The sequence below is a fragment of the Brienomyrus brachyistius genome, chromosome 18 (genome assembly GCF_023856365.1).
Source record: "Brienomyrus brachyistius isolate T26 chromosome 18, BBRACH_0.4, whole genome shotgun sequence".
Lineage (NCBI taxonomy): Eukaryota > Metazoa > Chordata > Actinopteri > Osteoglossiformes > Mormyridae > Brienomyrus > Brienomyrus brachyistius.
In genome coordinates this window covers 20,234,706-20,254,080 of record NC_064550.1, presented here as the reverse complement: position 1 = coordinate 20,254,080, position 19,375 = coordinate 20,234,706, and the positions used below count along the sequence as shown (strand labels likewise).

At 43.8% G+C, this 19,375-nt stretch overlaps 1 protein-coding gene across 2 annotated transcripts; it reads right to left on the bottom strand.

Annotated features, from left to right (window-relative positions):
- Window positions 1–132: 132 nt before the first annotated feature.
- hoatz (HOATZ cilia and flagella associated protein) lies at window positions 133–18,708 on the bottom strand. 2 transcript variants are annotated; one of them, XM_048983146.1, is made up of 7 exons: window positions 18,524–18,708; window positions 12,720–12,917; window positions 12,247–12,273; window positions 12,092–12,162; window positions 3,770–3,829; window positions 2,620–2,672; window positions 133–746 (listed from the first exon to the last, which is right to left on the bottom strand). In XM_048983146.1, exons 2-7 carry the CDS (start codon window positions 12,913–12,915, stop codon window positions 680–682), a joined length of 474 nt encoding a protein of 157 aa, XP_048839103.1. In that variant the 5' UTR covers window positions 12,916–12,917; window positions 18,524–18,708; the 3' UTR covers window positions 133–679. The 2 variants fall into 2 exon arrangements, with proteins under 2 accessions (XP_048839103.1, XP_048839102.1); XM_048983145.1 differs by having other exon boundaries at window positions 12,092–12,165; window positions 18,524–18,706.
- Between the last annotated feature and the right edge of the window lie 667 nt (window positions 18,709–19,375).

The following is a 19,375-nucleotide window of genomic DNA, read 5'->3' as shown; positions in this document are numbered from 1 at the left end:
GCGTGCTTTAAAATATTTTCTAAATCACTGTTTTCTAAACCCCTATGACCCTCTGCTAAATAAGTGGTTGGATGATGAATTAATGTTCTGAGCTATTCATGTAGCAACAATTAAACCTACAAATAGGCCACAGGAACTCCAATATTTTTAATTAAGTTTAAAGGAAAATGATTCATGTTTACAGTTTGTCGTAATATGTACAATCGTACAACGACAATTAAGTATTATGGTTATGTGAAATTGTTGAATTAAACACACATTTGATGCGTAAAACTTGGCGATACCAATGCAATTTTACAGCCTAATGTTTGCTACAGATTATATTTATATGGTTACATTTTACGCCACTTCAGTAACAAGTGCAATAGTTCGTAAGATGTTTGGCTGACATGTTGCGTCAGGTTAACTTTCAACCCCAAATGCGTCAAACGAAAGTGTGTCAAACGAAATTGATATAGATAAATAAACATATTTTTCTTCTGTAATCTAAATATGTATTTTCACCTTCTTCGGTGATGATTTAGGCTCCACAAAGGTTACTTCAAAAATAGCGACAACAATGTTTTCTTTCTGCTCCGAAACAATTTATTCATTTTGTGGGCATGTAGATCAGGAGGCTCGGGGAGTGGGACTTGCTGACATGTGACAGTCGTTCATGTCTCCTTCGTGACACCAGCCATTAGATCAAACGTCGCACTTCCTCTGCATCCTGGCGTGACTGTTCTGGTGGAGATCTGCTGTCAGACCTGCCACAACACGAAAATGCCCCGAAGAAGTATCTCTCTGGTTGTAGTCCGATCAAACCCGCCGCTCTATCCACTTCTGGATGGATGGACAGTCCTTTACTACGCGATGCGCACATTAATTAACGGTATGTCAGTAAGAAACATGCAGATACGCACAAGTCCCCTCTTAAGTGAAACATATAGGCTAATAATAAAAAATAAAATAAAAATGTACCTGGCATTCCCACTGACTGCGTCCAAAGAGCGACATGTCAGTGGCAAACACGCATTAATAAAACGCACATTAATATTGTGTCAGTCAGCAGTTAACTCGCAGATGTGATTTGTGCTGCGTCTCGCAGGAAATTCAAAGAGAGCATTAAATAATTCTCAGTGACTTGCAATGACTGATGAAAAGGCCCCTGTAATGAAACTGAATTAGCCATCCCGTACTGTAATCGACGTGGACACCATTTAATACAACAGAGCAGAAAATCAATGGCCTTTAAACTGGGATGGCTTCGGCCCACCAGCATGGCAGTTTATTGCGCTATTCTGGGGGAGCCGTAGTGGCCTCTTCATTAGACAGAAACGCTCCTATTGACTCGGGTGGCGCTGTGCGACATGCGCTACTAAACCGCCAGATCTATTCAAAGTTCATTAGCCGCGCCACAGCGCTCGTTAAAATGCATGGGCGTGCAGACAGACGGACGCCTTGTTTAAAGCGCGCTCCATCCCCGTTTCCTGTCGCAGAAAGCTGCACGGTCACCCAGGCCATTTCGACTAAATAAGATTTTCATTAAATCCCCACCCCTCCTCCCACAGATCGGGGGAGAAAAAAAAATCATGGAAATATAATTAGATGCATCTTTCCAATTACTTGTGAAATCTGGCCCATCAATTTGGAAACGCTGGGTGAATTCAGCGTTGTAGAAGAAGGTTCGCAAACTTGCTAATGTGGACACACAGCTATACACACGCATACACACACAAGCACACACACAGAGTAAGAGGGAGAGAGAGAGAGAGAATCCATTTTAAGATGTAGCTTGACTGTATTTCACAAGCCTCTTAGATCCATTCTGTGGTAAGTTCATCCCTAAACCCTTCTATTACAATGTATAGCAATCTAATATCAATTTATTCCAACACTATTCAGCTGTGGTAAATGGACAATCCATTAAAAAAAATGACACATGCAATTCCAATTCATAAACTATGGATGTGTGTATAAACTGTATGTCATAACGAGAATGTAAAATAATGTAACCCAACATAAGACTGCGTATACAATTGTAATGTAATGAGGATATAATGTAGCATAAGAATAGGTCCTGTATTTTTCTCTCACGAAGCAAATACATAGATACAAGCACACTTGCACGTCCTTACACTAACACTCACTCTTCCTGTACACAAACAAACAGATGCGTTTGCAAAAAATACCATCCTTCCTCTACCAGGAAGCTATGGGAAGCCATCTTTGAGTCTATTTCCTGAATCCTCAGAGATTTACTCCAGCGTTATCAGCAGAATAGTCGTAGGCACGCTTTCTATAGCTGTAAATCACAGCCCGTTCTCGGGTTACCGCTCACTTTTGAAAGGATCAATACAAACTGTCCACCCACTGTACAAAGCAATCTCCTCCATTTCAAATTGGGGCTTGTGACACACTTTTAGCAACACTCTCTCGTCTTGACCACACTATGGTGCTTGATAAATCGTAAAACTATTGAAATGACAACATCACCCATGTCATGCTACGTGACATTCATTCCCTAAGAGTGAGAAGAAAATATCTGAAATGTAGTATTGGATGCGAGGAATTATAAAATGTGGAAAAATCAAACTTCTGGCCTTAAAAAAATGTTTTAAGGAACAGTAAAAACCTTACCTTTCAGGCTTGTCACGTTTCCTTGGCTTATACGGCCGGGATACCATCTCTTTCTGTTTGCACATAACAACAGAACATGGGCAAATGTGTTTGAGTGCCGCAGCTCAGAATCCGAGGCCCACAATGAAATGGAAACACAACCTTTCACTAAAAGTGCTAAACGAGGCGCTGAAGTCCTGTATACAGCAAACATCACTGCAGGGGGTGTAGATGGGTATCTGCACTCAGCTAGGGCAGGAACACAGTCACTTTCACTTTGGTCTGACTGGAACTGACCAATGGCAGGGCAGCATAAAATACTAGCAAAGCAAACGAGTGGTTCCAGGTTAGGGCTTCTGGAAGTAACAAAAATAATAATTATTATTGATGCCTAATCGATCCATGTGGGGAAATTCTCTGTATGTCTCTCTGCGGGTGAGAGGAAGCTGGCCATGAAAAGCATGCAGCCAGCCATAGCAGTGCCTGGGGAGCTGGTGGGGGGGTCAAGGGCCTTCCTGAAGATGCGCAGATGTGCTGAGGCCAGGCTCAAAGAGGGGACCTTGATCACAGGCAGACTTCTCCCACTGAGCCACACGCTGCACCATCAAATAATATCGAAATAAACACCAGATAAATGCATAGATACACTTTACTGATCTCAGAGGGACATTCCTTAATATAGATATACAGTATAGAGTCCCATTCGTGATTTTCCATTTCCTTTAAAATCACTCCAGCTCACAGTTTTGAGAATCATTATAGATTCGCATATCACCCCCCCCCCCCCAACCCATCTGCCGCCATGATTTTAGTCCCTGAGGGGCAGAAATACCCCAGGGGAAGATAAACGAGAACAGATCTTCTTAACCCATGTGACCGCCAAGCCCCCCCCCACCCCCCCCCCAGCCTGGCTAACAGTTCGAGAAAAGAGCTGAGACCCAGAGGAAAAAGTGCTGAGGGTTTAAGGGGGGGCCCTAATGGATAGGAGTTAAATAAAATGCCTGGCAGTCAAGGGGGAGGCGGGGCTGCGTTTCTTTCCATTATCGCTGCTGTGAGTCTGTTAGCAGGGACTCAGTTGTAGTTCAACCAACTTTCCCCCGACCCTCATTGCGGTAAGTGCAGGAAAAAAAAAACCTTCCATTATTTTAAGTTATTTTCCGGGAGGCTTTACCTTAATCCGATCCTCTCTTTGTTTTTTCAGCAGCGCCATGATGTCCTGCCTCTTTTTTGCCTGAAAACACACAGCGGGATGGGAGGGCGAGACAGACCGTCAGTCGAGTCAGGCTACCATGACGGAGCTCCTGCACGGACGGCTGTGACTCTTCTGAAGAAGCTCAGTGCTTCCAGCTTATTGCGGTCATGGGTGCCTCCGCTCTAGCGGAGCACATGGGGGTCTCCCCTGAGCCGCGAGGACCCACCGCACCCGGCAATCACGAAGCGAGCCTCGTTACTTTGATTTAGCACAGAGCCCGTGGGCCACAGACGGAGGCGGCGTGACAGCCAGTGTTTAATGTTGCTTGATTAATCCATTACGAATATGGGATGTGTCATTTGTCTAGCACTCGCACTGCACGGCAAGCAAGCTCGCCTTGTAATCTTGTTATTATGACAATGTACTGCGCCTTATAACAAGTCACTAAATCGCCACTTCGATGAAAAACCATGCCACTCCCTACAAGTACCAAGTGTCACATTCCCATATTATTCCAAAATATAAATAATATACCGAAGCCACCCCTATGATCTAGGTAGATCTATCTATCTATCTATCTATCTATCTATCTATCTATCTATCTATCTATCTATCTATCTATCTATCTATCTATCTATCTAATCAGTATGATTATCTATCTCAATCAGTATGATCTATTTATCTCTCAGCAATATTGATAAACACTTCCTAAGACTGAATGTTCTTCAGCATAGGCTTCCAGAAGTCTCTCCGTAATATTGGTGTCTTCAGCCAGCCGCACCCAGACGGCTTTGAACAGGACGCACTGCTTAATACGGCTCCGACGCAGCGGACTGTCACTCTGGAGACTTTGTGAGCTTCGAGGCTGATTACTCTCCATGAGGAAGGAAGGGAAATAAGCATCACGAATCCGCCAAAATCACAGCAAGAACAAAGCAGTTCAAATAATCCTCAATTAATCAGTTAATGAGCAGAAGCTCACTCACCCATAGACCATTTAACTCACATATTTAGTAAGTAAAGCCTTTTCTACTATTTCTTTTTTACAGGCACTGCATAGGTTGATGTTACATTATAAACTCTACACAAACACGGAAAGAAAAGTCTAAAACTATTTGTCAGTTCTATTATTTTATGACTAGCCAGTTGATACAAGAATTAATATCCCCAAACCTGGAGACTGATGAGGTTTCCTGGCTCCCCAACAGGGGGTGCCACTGGAGATTGTGGGCCCCATGAAAGAAAATCATATTGGGCCCCTAACCCAGACCAATCCAATTATGTTCTAAATTTGTTACGGCACCTGTCACTCAGGGGTCCTTGGAATCGTCCCGACTTCTCCGCTCTTTACGGCACCCCTGCTACCCACTGATCCATTTACAAACCACAAAAAAAGGAAACATCCCTATGTATCTAAAATCAATATAAAAAAATATTTTTTTTTCAACCAAATCAGCAGAATTATCACCTGAGGCGCGGAACGCGTCCTCCCTGGGTGGTGGCACTTTACAGTTATTCTCTATTGCTTTGGAGCTTTTCGCAAATGACAATTAACACTTGTGAAAGAAGAAGTGTAATTCCCACACCGTAATGTCACTTCTGCACAGCAGAACGTCATCTCTCATGTAAAAATATATCCCACAGCAGGGGCGGTTCTGCGGGGGGGGCAGTATTGATATGCATGACTCTCTGGGCCCCCCCCCCAATTATGTATGCTACTTGGGTCTGAAATAAATGTATTATTATTACTAGTATTGCTATTTACATTTATATATGTGCGCTAAAATTCTTTGTGCTTGGAACAGGAGAAACACAAACACCTGCGGATTATCTTGACAGACCCTTAACGCGGGTGAGCTGGGTGGTCGAGTCACACGAGTTGGTGAAAAGCGAAGTTAACAGAGAAATAAAAATCAAGCTTGTGGAAGCGAGACGGTCTAAACAAGAAATCAGAGTGAGTTACATGTTTGTAAAAACTGTAAAACTGAATTACAAAGCATTGCATAAATAATCGATTTTCAAAATTGTCTTTTGCTTCATAATACTGGCAATCTAGTGTAAGTACTACTTGACATAAAGGTCAAATGGCCTCCCTAACAGAACACCTGGCCTTAGTCAGACCCCCCACTGAAATGGTCTAGAACCTCACGCTTTTGTTGCCCTTTTGTCATTTTTGTGTTGCCATTTTGAAGTTCTGTGTTACAGTGCTGTGTGACTGTTTTGTTTGCTAATTCACTGTGCTTTGAGATCTGAAGAAATTGCATGTGCATGCGAGTGCTTCCTCTTGCCAGTGAACTTTATATATTGAAATATAGAACCTTGCAATGTTGAAATTGGTGTCTAATGAGGTATCAGTTTCCTAATGAAAAGTGATCAATCAGCGACAATGAGGAAGTGGGAACCAACTACCATTCAGCATTGTGGAGCTCAAGAGTAGTGTCACCCCTCCCTACACGCAGAACACGCGCTGCGTGTAGAGCCCCACGATCCATGGGGGGGCCCCATTTTCTGCAAGGGGACGCATTCCCTGCAAATGCGCAAAGGATGCGCATCGCTGCCGTGAGGCGCGCGTCGAGCACCAAGTCAGCCCAAGGCAGGGCATTTGACCAATCAGCGGTAAAATGCGCCGGTAGGCAGTTGGATCCATGCAGGTGGAGAGATGGCCTCCAAACGGCACTATGAACCGGGAGTCAGCAAAAGAAAGAAAGAGTCAAAACAAGAGGAGGCTCCTGCTTCATTTAAAGGTGGGTTTGTTGTTGAAATAAATAAGAAAAACTTCGTGACATAAACACCCCAGCTGCTAATCATGAGATAGAAGAGAGGATCATTCTGTCTAGATGTGGACTGAAGATTACATTTTCCAGTGGCCCTGATTATCATTTATTGAATGTCTTGTTAACTGCATATACATTCACCTCTGTTGGAAAAGACCTCAGCTTTATAGCCTATCTATGCTTTCAACAGAACTTTTGGGCAATTTTGGGCTTGTTCCATTGTTGAAAGAGGCTGTTCATTTGACTTGTTCCTACTACTAAAGGTTGTAAACCTAAATGGCATTTCGTGATAAAGTCATTTTGTAATGGGGGGGCTCAAAATAAAATTCTGCTTAGGGAGCCAATCTGGCCAGGGGTGGCCTTGCTCAGGAGCAGACTCACACTGATACACTGACAATATATCTAAGCATTTTGATGCTCGTGGTTAAAAAGATACTGATTGTTCTTTTCATTTTGCTAGCACTGACTAATTCACTGGTGGAATCATTTGCTTTTGACACATGAGTTAATTGTTTTGGGTGAGTTACAGGCTTTTGCAGCTAAACCATAGTGTTGTGCTATATGCATGAATAGTTTTGAGAAATGCTCTTATAGTCTGGAGAATGTTAAGCATGTTTCATGAAATGTGCCAAAGCGATCGAGAAAAGCTGTGGTTTACCCAGGGTGATGCCTAGGGGTCTCTGCTAAAAAGGGGACCCAACTAACCTTGCTTAATAAAATTTTAAACTGTACCCCCCGTCAGCAAATTTTTACTGTTGCCAACCTCCCCCTCCCCACCCCAGTGGATAACTTCACCATTGTAAAAAATAGTAGGGGGTCTCTGGCAACTGAAATACCCTGGGGGCTTGTGAGTGTGTTATCCTGCCTCTGTACATAGGGGTATGCACCACTCAGTGGGGATTAGATTCATTTTTGTCTTGCCATCGGCACATTGGTTTAACCCAAAAGCAACACCAGGGATATCTAGGAGAAAGGGACTGGATTACAGCGTGGAGTGTCACAGATCGCTAGCGGGAGGACCATGGGGCCAGAGACGGCTATGAGGAAGGCTCTGACTACAGCGTGAACTGTCACATCACTTCGACAGAAAACAGAGCTCCATCCCCGGCTGGCACTAATGTGCTCTTCAGGAAGATAAATCAATACCTCTCTAATTATCATAAACTCTCTCAGATAAATAGACCCTGAATACATGGCCCCCCTCCCCCCCAGCCTACCCCAGTAATCGGATTAGTGAAGGTGGCTGCTGGGAGCAGCAGCAGGGGAGCCACTGCAGGCAAATTAATCAGTGTGGGACGTGAGTCCCGACCAGGGATGGGCTAAAGCCAGGATGTCAGTCAGCGTTAAGGATTCTTCTGTAGTCCCATGATGCAGCGGGAGGGTGCAGTGTGATAGAGAAACTAAAAGACTAGCAGGCTCACAGGCTCTAGTGGGCTAGATCTCGACCTGTTTCTTCTGGCGCAAGGGGAGTGGTTAAGGATTGAGGAAGGTTGTTGGTTCAAGTCCCTCTTTTGATGCAGGACCATAGAGGAATGAAAAGACTAGCAGGCTCACATTATACTGCAGCACGTAAGTTCTCGACTTGTTACTTTCTCCTGCCACAAGGGGAGTGGTTAAGGATTAGAAAAGGTTGTTGGTTGAAGTCCCCACTAAGATGCTCACTGCTATGCCCAGAATGGTGCTGGATCTGAATTTCTGAATTACAACAAACACATAAATAAGCAAGCTGTAATATCTTCTTTAGGTAAAAGCCACTCAAGCCACTCGAGCACCATGTAAAGAACCGCACTTGATATTGTGCATCTTGATGGTCATTTTAAAGTGTACTGTCACTGTGGATACCTTCTTTCCTGACTGCGGCCAGAGATGGCACCCAGAGGAGGGTATTCTCAATGAAAGACTTCGACCGCATTCCGTAAGAGATTTCAGCCCAGCTCTGCCTTAACTATCCCTTGGCTGTGTTCTTAAGGAGTGCGGTAGAAAGGTAGTGTCAATCATCTTAATCAAAGGCTTTCACTGGTTGCTGCAGGATGGCCACAGAAGTCCTGACTCGTTGCCTCATCCGCCGTTGCTTAGGCCATAAAATGCAAAACCCTGAATGGATTGGCTTCAATTTAACAACTGAAGACCACTCAGGCTCCTCACTATGCCAGGAGCACAGACAGACTGGCACCCGAAGCAGACCTCTTCTCCCCGTGCCACCTCATTGGACGCCGTCACTGCTGGCAGAGGATGCGACACACATCTCCTGGAACAGGGGACTCTGGCAGGAAGGAACTGGTTAGTGCCCGGTGTTTGAAGCAGACGGGCATCAAGCAGCCAGGAGGACAGGAAAAGGATAAGGGCAAAAAAGAGGAATGTGCAAGATATTTCCTATCGGCCAAATCCGTTCTATGTCAGAGAAAGGAAAATTAATGGTACGACCGAAAATAATAACTGCGATCCAAATGTGCGCCGTTTAAAAATATACTAAAGGTATGTATTTCTCCCTCTCAGACCATATGATAGATACGTGGTCTAAAGTATGATGCAAAAAACATACAAACAACATGTAAGGATTTCAATACACAGCAATGATTCAATAAGGATTGACTTGATAATGATAAGGATTTGATTCCACTCCAGCTGGACACATTTTAGATGAATTTTAAGTTTTATAGCGTCCAGCTTATTACATAAAAATAGAGCCAAAATGTTCGTCTTCGAAACAAGTCACCAGAGCTCTGCAAAAAAAAATAATTAAAAAAGACCACAGCACAATTTTTTGTTCACACATTTCTCAATTTCTGGGTGTGGGTCTTTGAATAATATATGTCTTTGTTTTTGCAATCTGCAGCCTGGTCCTTCTCTGTTTCTCATTAATGATGGGCTTCTTCCTGGCTTTATGGAACTTCAGTCCTGCTTCTAGGAGCCTGATATGAACTGTCCTAGCAGTGCACCTCACACCTAAACTTAATGTTTCCCATTCCTCTTGAAGGGCACATGATGTCATCCTACGATTCATGAGAAACGTAAGATAAGTTAACAGTCATCTCTGCCATTAGAGAGTCACTTCCACCCTCTACCTGGCTGGTTTCTGGTCGTTCTCAGTGTCTCCTGCTTCACCTTCTTCTTGTGAACTGCTGTCTTAGGAATTTTGAACCTGGAAGCAGCCTGCTGGTCTGTGTAGCCGTCTGCCAGCAGAACCTCAATTAAACCAGGATTTAAAGATGCAGATTTAAAAAAATACTGAGCGGTCTCTTAATTTTTTCCAGAGCCGTGTACTTACTTTGCACTGCAAAAACTCTCTGAGACTGCATAACTGCAAATGGTAAGATCTTAGCATTAAAAAAATTAAAAGCCATTAAAAATGATAGCAATAAGCAGTGATGGCGATGTGGCTGGTGCAGAGCACGAGAGATTTTAGGCCCCATGAAAGCATATCATATGAGGCTGACCAATCCAGATTTTTTAGGGCCCCCATCTTCAATAGGGCCTTTTATTTAGCCCCCAGCCCCCCAACTCCCTTTATGACCCCCCCCATGCCTGATGTATAGGTTTGTAACAGCTTTACCAGTTTTTGGTCAATTTCCTTCTAAATTTCTTTTCTAATCAATGCTACTGTATTGTAGAACCTCAAACCAGATACTGCAAATACCAATTTAAGCCAGCTAATAAGACCAGTTGCAGCTTCAAGCCTCAAACGGCAGATGTTGACAGCGACTCGGCAGTGCAGTGCTGCCTCGACGGGAACGATGCCTCAGGCCTCCCTTTAAAAACGGCTGAGGACGCGCTTTTTCCGTGATGCGCCCGCCCGTTTTCCCTATTAAGCTGAGAAGACCCAATGTGATTTAAGGCTCGGCAGCCATGGGCGGCCCCATCAGGTTTAATGGTGGAATCTCTCGGCCTCCGCTGGAAGATTCATTTCCTTAATGTGGCGCACGGGGCGGCCGGCAGGAGCACCGTGTGCCAGTGCACTGCCAGCACCGCACTTTGAAAACTGATGATCCCCCGTCATCTGCGGTCAGCACGCCACAGCAGCAGATTCCGGCGGCCCGAGGAGGGCCCCGCTGGCCCGCGTTACGCTCCGCCCATTAACGACCCATTAAAATCCAACGTCAGGGATTCCGGTCCAGTGAAATGGGTTAAAGGTGGTCAGGCAATCTGAATTTCACACAGAATCTTGAAAGGTTTCCCCTAAACGTGCCGCAGTCCTTCACAAATCCACTGCTTCTATTCAGAAGACATTCAGTCAGAACCTGCTTTGATCTCCATCAGGGTTTCCCATCCCAGCCCTCAGGGACCCCCAGACAGCCCATATTTTTGCTGCCTCCCAGCTCCCAGCCGATCGAAGATGCTAAATACCTTGTGTCAGGAGCTAGAAGGGGACAAAAACACAGATCTAAGGGTCCCCGAGGAATGAGTTAGGAAACACTGATCTACATCAGTTTACATTTCTAAAGGTAAGACACCAAGACGGTGGTTGTGTTTGCTCATTGAATTTGGTGAGTGGCAGTGTTGCAACAGAAAGCTCTTCTGGTAAATGCTTAACATTCATTTCAAAATACGCAACAACCAATCAAAGCTAAATTGCAGCATATGAACGATGTAGGTGCAGCTTCCATCCAGCCACCCGACACAGGCCGATGTGGAGGACTGTCTCACTGATGGACTTTAACTAGGACCGGATCACAGTTTACACCTTGCTCTTAGCAAACAATCCAGCTACTTCTCTACCTTTGTCCAGTAATGTTAGCATGCCCAGGGGGGGTTGGGCTGCCAGTTGACCTTGGACCCCCAGAGGTTTTTTTCCACCCTACTTGGGAGTTTTTGGTTCCTGTCCTCCGCTGTCATCTGACTTTCTCTTTCATTTTTCCATTTTCACTGTTTCTGTGTTCTGTCGTTATCTCTGTTAAGGATCTTCCACAACAGACTCCTGTAAAGCGCATTGGGGCAACTTTGTTGTGAATAGTGCTATATAAAAATAAATTGAATTGAATATACTGCAGAGCGGATTTAACATGAAGGAGAGCACAGGGTATTTGATGCAGGCAGGACATGTATAGTTTCTCCCAGCCCTGCAGATGATCCGTGTGATGATGAAGGGACAGAAGAAAGAGCAAAACTCAGATTATACACAATAGAGCAGTGTTTCAGAGATCCAGTCCTCGAGGACCCATAGACGGTCCACGTTTTTGCTTCCTCCCAGCTCCTAGTAGGGAGCAAAAATTAGGACTGTCTGGCAGGTAGCCCAGAGGGAGCAAAAACGTGGACCGTCTTTGGGTCCCTGAGGACCAGATTGGGAAACTCTGCAATAGACCATCAGCATCCATCAGTTGAGGGGGGGAGAAGAGAGAATCAGAGTGGAGTCAGCTAGAGAGAAATTAAAATTTGGTCACTGTCTGCTTCCCCATTGCAGGAAAGGAATGGACATCGATATGTTATTGTTGTAAAATTACCTACAATAAAAGAACATTTATTTCTGAGATCTCTGAGTCGGAATGGTGCTGAGCGGGTTACATTTTATCTACCGCGGCTCGATTCTCACCATCTCCAGGTACTTCTGCTTTTCTGCTGCCCTCTGCCTGCGGTGTGCTGTCTCCAGCAGGTCCTCCTCTTCTGCTGCACAGTAACCAGGGTCAGGTGGCAGAAGACGTCTGTATACCGCGTATAGCGCACGGGAGCCTCAAACATCGTGCTCACCTTTGTTCGGTGTAGATTGTTCAAGAGCTGGAATGTAAAATCAAATGATTTATGAATAGAAATAAATGGCAACTTCACTGCATGCCACTTTTCTCAAATATACTCATTTCGTTAGCGATTTCTTAGAAACCTATGACAATACACCTGACATCCTTTCTCTTATGGTAACCATATATTCCCTTTTTCCCGCACTGCTCCTCATTTTTGGGACCGAAAATGGCTAAAATGTTCGGGATTTTACATTGTTTTATGTTGACATTTGCTTTCTACAGTCAGAATACTGTAGCGCATGTATGGGTTGCTTTGATGCATCTCTGACGCATCTCCGCTGCAAAGTAAAATATGGTCACCCTGCTTTCTGTATTTAGGTACATTTACATACGACACAATCGCTATTTCTGGCTGCACTACCCACTAAGCTGAAATGCATTAAAAGCAGACACCTGGATTCCTGACAGTCAGCGTACACTTACAGGGCTGGGGATCTCCCGCTACTTTAAGCCGCTGACTAATACTCGCAGAAACCAAGCGGGATTCAAGAGGCGGCTGTAAAGTGACGGAACTCCAGAAGACTTTGGCGTAGGTCACATCCTCTATGGAGGATCCGGCAAAAACGGTGAAAAATGCATCCAGTTCATCAAAGTCATCAGCATCCAACTGTTCGGACATGCCTGCTCCCGGAAATGGAAAGGGATCCGTTACCAAGGCGACAGGACGCTACAAGCGGCGAGTGCGGCGTCAAGTAATGGGACTTCTCTAAAACTAAGTGCAAAGTTAAGGCTAAGTATGAGCCTTAGTCTTAAATAGAGCGCACCCGTAAGCGCTTATGTCATTCCTAAAATGCAGCATGTGAGAAACAGTGACATTTTACAACACTCTGCGGGCACGAGCGTATACGAACTAACTCATACCGGATCACAGGAAGTGTTAAACGACCATTATAAGTAACACGTTCAGGGCCGAAAGCACCCTGTTGTGCACCTTTACATTTTTGTATTAGTAGCCAATCCGTTAAGTTATGAAATTCAGTAATAGCAAGAACTCTTAAAGTTTTATAGCTTGGATCTCAAGCCAAGTGTCCAGTTTCAAATGGTTTTTCGCACTGCTGCGCTCCTCTGCTGGTTAATTAAAGAAGTAATGCAGCCCGTTTGCGATAAGGAGACATAAGGAGTTTTAGCTTCTATTGCTCCTGAGTAATACTGTATGAAATGCTGTAGCTCGTTCGTAATTTTCGTATGAGAAAAAAAGAGAAAAGGCTGAAATAAGATTTAAATGGGTAAATGAGAATGTACTTAATATTGACAGCTTTAAGCAGTTAAACCCTGAATAAGTAAGAGAACACCAGATAGAATACCAAACATATTGGGTTTTATTACGCTACATTGGGAAAATGAAACCGTAAAGTTTAAGATAACGTGTGGCTTTTTTCCAGTGAGCCACAGATTACGATACTCCATGGCTAGACAATCATTAGGCCTATACAAAGTGATTTTAATTGATATTACAATCGAAATTAGGGATGAATTTACCAAAAGGTGAGGGTAGACAGTCACCTGGGCCCCCTGAAACTGGGGGCCCCATGAACACAGAATTTCCAGAAGTTACATTTATGGATTGGATTTATGATAATATGATCATTTAAATTATAGCTGCATATCTGTTATTAATGACAGTTTTCAGAATAGACAAAGTCGTCCCTGGTCCCAGCTGTAATGGACTATTCCTACTCTGAAGCTTAACGCTACCCAGCTTCCTTTTTGCACTGGAGTCTAGCAGTAGGCTGCTTGTTGTTTCACTGCCAAGCGAACTGGAACAAAGCAGCCTGACAGCAGAAGAAAAAGGCGTGAAGATACAAGGCTAACATTACATTTCCGGTGTCTTTGCTCCTATCCTGCTAGAGAGGCAGACAAATTGTGAAAAGCCATAGAAAGAACACAAATAAAATGAACGTATGCAAAATGTAAGACTAACCTTTGGTGAGGAGTAAGGCATAGGCTATCCTACGCTACAGCGTAGGGCCAGGACTGAAGATGGAATGGTTGAACTTCTTAAATTTGGTCCATTGATCCACCAGTCAGCAGATTTTAACAACAGCATTCCCAGCCCCTCCCTGATTGGTTAGTTTTACCGCTGGCATCCTACACTTTGATTAGCATGTTATTGATTAGCATTGTTATTGTTATTGGCAGTGCCCTATCCATGTCTCCATAAGAAAAAGTAAGATTAAAAGTACAACTAAGATGACAAGCAGGGAAGTAGCAGAACACTAGCTGTAAGGAGTTCGGTCTAAACCAAAGTACTGAGGTGCTTTGGCCCCACGAATGACCTGGCTGACGCTCTATAGACTTAGATGTTTGTGTTGCTGCTGATACCTCACCGTGCCACAGGAAACTGGTACGTGATGGGGCTCGGGGGCGACTGATTAGCGGAGTGGCTCCAAAACAAGGCGCAAACAAATCAGGCTAAAGAAAATGTGGCTGAAAAATGCAAACAAAAAGGTAGTATCACAGCTGGTCATTACAATTAGGCCAATTTTAAGCCGAGGTATCACTTAAGTTCTGCACTATAGTAATGGATACTTTATTGATCCCCATGGGTAAATTCACTTTACACCTCCCCCAACTTGCTCTCCATAAATGAGAGCAAGCTGGCTGCAAAGGGCGGCCGCCCATAGCAGCACCTGGGGAGCTGGGGGGGTTAAGGGCCTTGCTGAAGGACCCGCAGATGTGCTGGGGCTGGCGCTCAAACCGGTGACCTTCAGAGTCACACTGAAAACGACAGAAGCGTACAGAAGCTTTGTCTGTGGATTAAGGTGAAGAAATGCATGCTGTTCCTGAGTTCTATTGAACATTTACATATACTGAACAAAAATATAAACGCAACACTCTTGTTTCTGCTCCCATTTTTCATGAGATGGACTTAAAGACCTACAATTCATTCCAGATACACAATATTACCATTTCTCTCAAACATTTCTCACAAATCAGTCTAAATGTGTGATAGTGAGCACTTCTGCTTTGCTGAGATAATCCATCCCACCTCACAGGTGTGCCACATCAAGATGCTGATCTGACATCATGGGTAGTGCACAGGTGTACCTTATACTGCCCACAATAAAAGGCCACCCTGGAATGTGCAGTTTTTTGCTTTATTGGGGGTCTGGGGACTCAGAACCGGTCAGTATCTGGTGTGACCACCATTTGCCTCATGCAATGCAACACATCTTCTTCGCATAGAGTTTATCAGATTGTCAATTGTGGCCTGTGGAATGTTGGTCCACTCCTCTTCAATGGCTGTGCGAAGTTGTTGGATATTAGTGGGAACTGGTACACGCTGTCGTATACGCCGGTCAAGCACATCCCAAACATGCTCAACGGGTGACATGTCCGGTGAGTATGCTGGCCATGCAAGAACTGGGACATTTTCAGCTTCCAAGAACTGTGTACAGATCCTTGCAACATGGGGCCGTGCATTATCTGTCTGAGTGGCTGGTCTCAGACGATCTTGGAGGTGAACCTGCTGGATGTGGAGGTCCTGGGCTGGTGTGGTTACACGTGGTCTGCGGTTGTGAGGCCGGTTGGATGTACTGCCATATTCTCTGAAACGCCTTTGGAGACGGCTTATGGTTGAGAAATGAACATTCAATGCATGAGCAACAGATCTGGTTGACATTCCTGCTGTCAGCATGCCAATTGCACGCTCCCTCAATGCTTGTGGCATCTGTGGCATTTTGCTGTGAGACAAAACTGCACATTCCAGGGTGGCCTTTTATTGTGGGCAGTATAAGGTACACCTGTGCACTACCCATGATGTCAGATCAGCATCTTGATGTGGCACACCTGTGAGGTGGGATGGATTATCTCAGCAAAGCAGAAGTGCTCACTATCACACATTTAGACTGATTTGTGAGAAATGTTTGAGAGAAATGGTAATATTGTGTATCTGGAATGAATTGTAGATCTTTAAGTCCATCTCATGAAAAATGGGAGCAAAAACAAAAGTGTTGCGTTTATATTTTTGTTCAGTGTATTTAGTGGTTGGTTTTTCTACAGAAAAAAAATCTCTAACTATGAATTATTCAGTATAACTATTTGAAAAAAATACGGATGTAAAAATGATCGAGACAGACGATTTGTTTTTCAGGTTTATTTTTGAAACACACAGCCACGCAGCACAGACAATATTGTTCAAGGCTTGATTCCTGACCACATCCCATGATGGTGTGACTCACTTTGGTGCTGACCAGACCTGTTGTTCACCTGGCCATGTGGTTAGTGATTACTCAGGGTGCAATCAGCTAACTACACTGCCTGGTGACCACACAGGACAATCCACCTTCATACGTACTTTTATCTCCTGCTATGCTCTACTCACTCAATAACCCCTTGTCAACTGGTAACACTAATGCGGGATTCTTATCGAGCCCCACTGAGTAGGTGCATTACTCACCCAACCTCATAGAGTATTCACTTTACTTACCCAACCTCATGGAGTATTCACTTTACTCACCCAGCCTCAAGGAGTATTCACTTTACAAACCCAACGTCATGGAGTATTCACTTTACTCACCCAACATCATGGAGTATTCTCTTTACTCACCCAACCTCATGGAGTATTCACTTTACTTACCCAACCTCATAGAGTATTCACTTTACTCACCCAGCCTCAAGGAGTATTCACTTTACAAACCCAACCTCATGGAGTATTCACTTTACTCACCCAACATCATGGAGTATTCTCTTTACTCACCCAGCCTCATGGAGTGTTCACTTTACAAACCCAACGTCATGGAGTATTCACTTTACTCACCCAACCTCATGGAGTATTCACTTTACTCACCCAACCTCATGGAGTATTCACTTAACTCACCCAACCTCATGGAGCATTCACTTTACTTACCCAACCTCATGGAGTATTCTCTTTACTCACCCAGCCTCAAGGAGTATTCACTTTACTCACCCAACATCATGGAGTATTCTCTTTACTCACCCAGCCTCAAGGAGTATTCACTTTACTCACCCAGCCACAAAGAGTATTCACTTCAATCACCCAGCCCCAAGTAGGACATATATAACATACCCAGTCCTAGTGAGTATAAATTTCCTCCCGAGATCCAGGCAAAAGCATTTTTTTTATATTATCGTTTTTTTTTTTTTTTTACATATTTAAAAAAACATATTTGAGATGAAATTGGCAAGGTTCATAACGCCACGTATGTCATCTTAAACTCCAAACTGTCCTCTTTAAGGAACATCAGCACTTAGATGAATGGTATTTGTAGTAGGAAAGATATGAGCAAAAGCATAATGTCCTCTACAGAGGAGGAGAATGAATTGCAGGAAGTTAAATTACTTTACACACCCACAAGCCTGTGCACATTAATCCCCCAAGCTCGTGCCATAAACATCAGACTTGGTAATAACTAGAGAAACCCTCTTAAATTAACACCTGAATCTGAAATGAAATCTACTGCAAGAAAAGAACAAAGTATGGAAAAATACAAGCATTCCTGTTTCACCAAGGGAGGTCAAAGAGGCAGAGAGGGAACAGCTCTGCGTTTCATGGAAACGGCCTGTTGTGTTGGCAGTATAGCTAGTGATTGTGGTGTGTGTCAAACAATCAATAACTACACTGCCTGCAGACCAGGCCCCAGCACTCATCCCAGCAGCAATGGAAGCCTAACAGAGGCTGAAAATGCAAATTAGTTGAACGGCAAGCATACAAGTAATAATTTCACAGGTCAGCTTATCTCAGGAATGTAGTTTCTATTAATGTGTCCACTGAATAAAGTTTTAAACTCCTTTGTAATAATTCACGCTATTTATGTCCATGACAGCCTTGGGCAGTGAGCCCTAGGCTCTCACACCTGGTGCCATAAAAACCATTGTTGAAACAGGCTGTGCTTATCATAATAAATATGCTTTAGAACTCATTTGCCAAATGGACATTATAGGTTGTATAATGAATTAGGCTTCAATAGCAATGAAATAGCAATAATTCCAGTACCAGCTTCCAGGTGAGGGGAACAGTTATGGCTTCAGCCCTAGTCGTACAGCATATTTCATATAAGAATTTGGAATGAATCTATCTATCTATCTATCTATCTATCTATCTATCTATCTATCTATCTATCTATCTATCTATCTATCTATCTATCTATCTATCTATCTATCTATCTATCTATCTATCTATCTATCTATCTTCCAATTTCCAGTTATTCTAATGTCCAAATACCTATTATTCACAATCCAGTACACTTTGTAATTCTTAGATGTACCTGTGACAGCGGCCGCTTGCAGTGACCAGCCCCTCCGCGTCTGTGCCGCAGTCCCATGCGCTGGCGTCGGCTTTATAGCGGTAGCGGCGGCAGAACTTCAAACTAAGCGCTCGCAGGAGCGGGACTTATTGGACAGCGGGAAACTGGGCGCTCGCTAACTGGGACGAAGCGGGCTGATTGGCAAGGAGACCGGCCAGCGGATGAACCCCAGCCAAGTGCTGTCAGTGTTTTAGCAACCGCAGCCATTGTAGGCTGCCATAACTGTATACGAACTTCTGACATGTAATATCACGTCCATGTAATACTATCTCGTATTGTGTACTACGAGACAAAAACAAGCTTCCATTCTCTCCTATTAAACATTTCGGCATTCATTGTAAGGATTTAAACACTCTCCCATAAAATATGTAAACACACACACACGCACACACACACGCGCACGCACAATAGGAGAAAAAAAATGTTGGAATATATATATATCGTACTAGGGCATTCGTTTTTTTTTAAATTCACATACATTAAAATTAGGAGTAAGATAAGACTCAAAACACAATATACAGAAGAATAGAAGCTTCAAATCTGGTCAGTCTTCACCATTATTGTTTTTTGTTAATAATTTTTTCGTCCTGTTTTTTATTTTTATTATTTATTTGTTCTGAGACATACCACACCAGAGTCTGGTCCGCAAGACCGTGATTTGTCCACTCAGTCTGCGGTTTTACTGCCGTCAGTCTGCCTCCAGGTTGGCGGCTTGGACTGGGCAGAAGCATCATTCACGTCTGGATATTTGTTTCTGTTGTCATTTGGACTTAATGGGTTCCAAGAGAGTAACACCGGCATCATCTGCGCTCG

What these genes read in the sequence shown, in the direction of transcription:
- hoatz (XM_048983145.1), bottom strand. Translation starts at nt 12,915, where the DNA reads ATGTCCGAACAGTTGGATGCTGATGACTTTGATGAACTGGATGCATTT. An exon ending in AGCGGGAGATCCCCAGCCCT is followed by an intron (nt 12,274 to 12,719) that starts GTAAGTGTACGC and finishes TTTACATTCCAG; the next exon opens with CTCTTGAACAATCTACACCG. An exon ending in AAAGAGAGGATCGGATTAAG is followed by an intron (nt 2,673 to 3,769) that starts GTAAAGCCTCCC and finishes ATGTGCAAACAG; the next exon opens with AAAGAGATGGTATCCCGGCC.